Source organism: Haemaphysalis longicornis, unplaced genomic scaffold (assembly GCF_048455015.1).
Source record: "Haemaphysalis longicornis isolate Haplotype H1 unplaced genomic scaffold, Haemaphysalis longicornis Haplotype H1 scaffold_5, whole genome shotgun sequence".
Classification (NCBI taxonomy): Eukaryota; Metazoa; Arthropoda; class Arachnida; order Ixodida; family Ixodidae; genus Haemaphysalis; species Haemaphysalis longicornis.
The window spans coordinates 80,791,387-80,794,174 of NW_027526385.1; the positions used below are offsets into that span (position 1 = coordinate 80,791,387).

The 2,788-nt window shown below is 45.1% G+C and overlaps 1 protein-coding gene across 1 annotated transcript in view; it reads left to right on the plus strand.

Annotated features, from left to right (window-relative positions):
• The first annotated feature begins 1,107 nt into the window (after window positions 1-1,107).
• The window catches only part of LOC144139301 (uncharacterized), a 34,790-nt gene continuing 33,109 nt past the window's right edge, over window positions 1,108-2,788 (plus strand). The window contains exon 1 of the mRNA XM_077671694.1: window positions 1,108-1,447. Within this exon, the coding sequence (XP_077527820.1) occupies window positions 1,328-1,447 (120 nt within the window). The 5' untranslated portion in view covers window positions 1,108-1,327. The remainder of the gene's footprint in view (window positions 1,448-2,788) is intronic.

Consider the following 2,788-nt stretch of genomic DNA (forward strand, 5'->3'; position numbering starts at 1 on the left):
AGAATGCAGAAGCTGAGCTCTTGTATCTTCTTTTTATAAGGTAGGTTTTGGACACATTGTTTCTGGTATCGTTCCTCCATTTATGAATAGTTCAAATCACAGTCTGGAAAGATTTAACAAACGAAGTGCATTAGGCTTCGCTGAATTTGCTTTAAAAAACGTACAAATCGCACCATGAAGAAAATGACTAATTCTAGGCACTTCGGAGGCGCTAAATAACTTTCTGTTGTTTAGTTACTAGACGAGTAATTAAAAAGTTTACCAATTAAAAGGGGTTATTAAAGAGGCAGCACACAGTTGATATTGGGCGGGAATGGAGGGAATTTTATTAGCCAAGTGCTGGCGATGGTTTGAAGACGTGACTTGTGTACTGCTCTAGAAAGAGGGGGGAAACGCGAATTCGAATGCTACAAAACATTATGACACGTGTTAGAGGAATGATGCTAATTGTTTGTCCCGTGTTGTGAAAGAGCTGCATTTGGCGCCAAGTTTAAATTTGTAAAGGACGGACGGTCAACATGTATGCTTGAAGGAGGTACCATTTGAGGCTATCCGGAGGAACACCTTCGTTGGAAATGGGGTCAGTATTATGGAAGGCAAACCTGCCGTGCTTTGTATTTGAAATGTTTAAGTATTTCTATATGAACAGAACTGGGAACCCTTTTTGTCCGTCTGTGAGGCTTTTTGTGTCACCCTTTCCGATTATACAAAATGCTATAAATACAAAACCCTAGGGCCTGGATATTATCTTGTTAGATCTCTTACATGGCCGCTAACTACGCCTTCCAAGCTATGCGTCCTCGCAAAGCAGTGAAGCCGACTATAAAATATTAGACGGTTTTAGGGGTATTATTATATGACGTTTAATGTATGGGGTATTGTGGAAATACTTAATTAGTAGAGGTTCTATGGACTTGATGCTTTGGTAACGGAACACTTATATGGCGCCTAAAAAACGCCTTCCCAGCAATGCTTGTGTCTGTATTAATGAAGACGATTATATAGGGGCCTCGGGAGTGGCAGAGCGGCTTACGCGTTCATAAGACGATTCCCATTCGGAAGTATCTGGAAGTTTGTTTTATTACTTTTGGACCCATAAAATTCTGTCATGGCAGCCACCGGCCTCATCTCGGCCGTTCCGTAATAACGGCGAATCTCAACAGCGGTGGCTGTCAAAGGCGATTACGAAAAGCCCAGCGGATGCAGCGCAACTCGACCGGCCGGCGAGACCCCTCGACTCGTTGTTCGGTGTCACCTTGCACGCGGCTGCAACCCGTCTTCTAAGAGAAGAGTCCGCTCATCAGTTCGAGGTCGTCGTCGACGGTGTATGGTGTGCGGTTACGCGGACGACCACGCACCGGTGACGGCTTCGGGGAATTCGCCGCTCCCGCAGAAGCAGGAGTCTCCTCGTATGACAATACGCGGAAGCGACGCTGTCCGCTTCTTGGTAAGCCTCTGCTTCTCCTAAGCGAATTTTTTAAGGGACTCCGCAACACTGCCCATATACGCTTTCACTCTTTCCTTCGCGTCTGTAAGCACTCAGACAGCTACAGTTATCCCCAGCACGGGGCGGCACTGCATGGTTTGCTCGTCGATGCAGAGGCGCCTTCCATTTGTGCTTTCCTTTTGTGGATTTCTTTCTCAAGTGGCTATCGAATGCGTTCATTATGCAATTGAATGGACGCCGGCCAATAGCCGCTACACCGATGCGATGACGTAATTCGAGCGGCCTGAGAACGCCAAGACTGAGAAAGAGAGTAAAATCTTTTTGAGAAGGTTTTCAAGTTGTCTGATGGAAGTAGAGCAGTCATTTTGGGTTGAGGCACTTTGCTGCTCCTAATATAAGCCCTGTGTGTGTTTATTGACTACGTTCGGCAAGCATCTAAGATTTCGAGAAAAAAAAATGAGATGAGTGCTGCAGGGTCCCTTTAAGCGAAGCTTACATGGCTACGGTTCTTTGTATTTGTAGCGGGCGAACGCGCACTGTCGGTGCGCTTCGTGTTTTTATCGCGCCGTATGTGCGCATATAAGGCCCGGACAAGGATGGCGTGCTAGAGTTCGTTTCCTCAACGTTCAATGTACTGCATGGAAGCGGCAATAAGCTTTCATTACTACGCCGAAAAAGCGGCGACCCATCGGGAATCACAGAATGATGGCAATGAACCTGTAGACCGTGGTTCGTGGCAAGCTCGGCCTTTCCAAAGTATGACTTTGAACATTGAATAAAAACAGAAAATAGGGACAAATCAGGAAGGCCCGATCTCGAGAATTAATTTCACGACAGCATGTTCAGTCGCTTTCTTTGGAAACATGACGCGTAATTGCGTTTGTGGGATGACCTAAAACCGTAACAGCACTTGACTGCCTCCGCATTTGAGCGTCAACTTCCTTTTTTGAGCATTCGGAAGGCAACATACAATTTCCGAATTTTCGTCAGCGCAGAGATATAAATGAAAGTGTTCAAACAAATCTTTTACGCGCAGCTATAGTTAAGTCGAATTTGAGTGACTTTGAAGGCAGGTAGGATGGATAACGGTTTTGGGTCAGTCATTTAAGGCTTTCATCGCAAGTTAAATTGCGAATTACATTACAAATTCACGTAGTGCATTTTTGCAAAGAAACTAACAGGGTTACAGTGTGTAAACCAAGCTTCTTAGACCTCATATTGAGCACAGATTTTCTGCTACGGCTTAGCTGTTGACCATTTGCCCTTCTTTTAAAATCTCACAGGTGCACAGAACAGCTACATGTGTTTTCAATCTTGTGTAATGTCGCTTACGAAGACAGT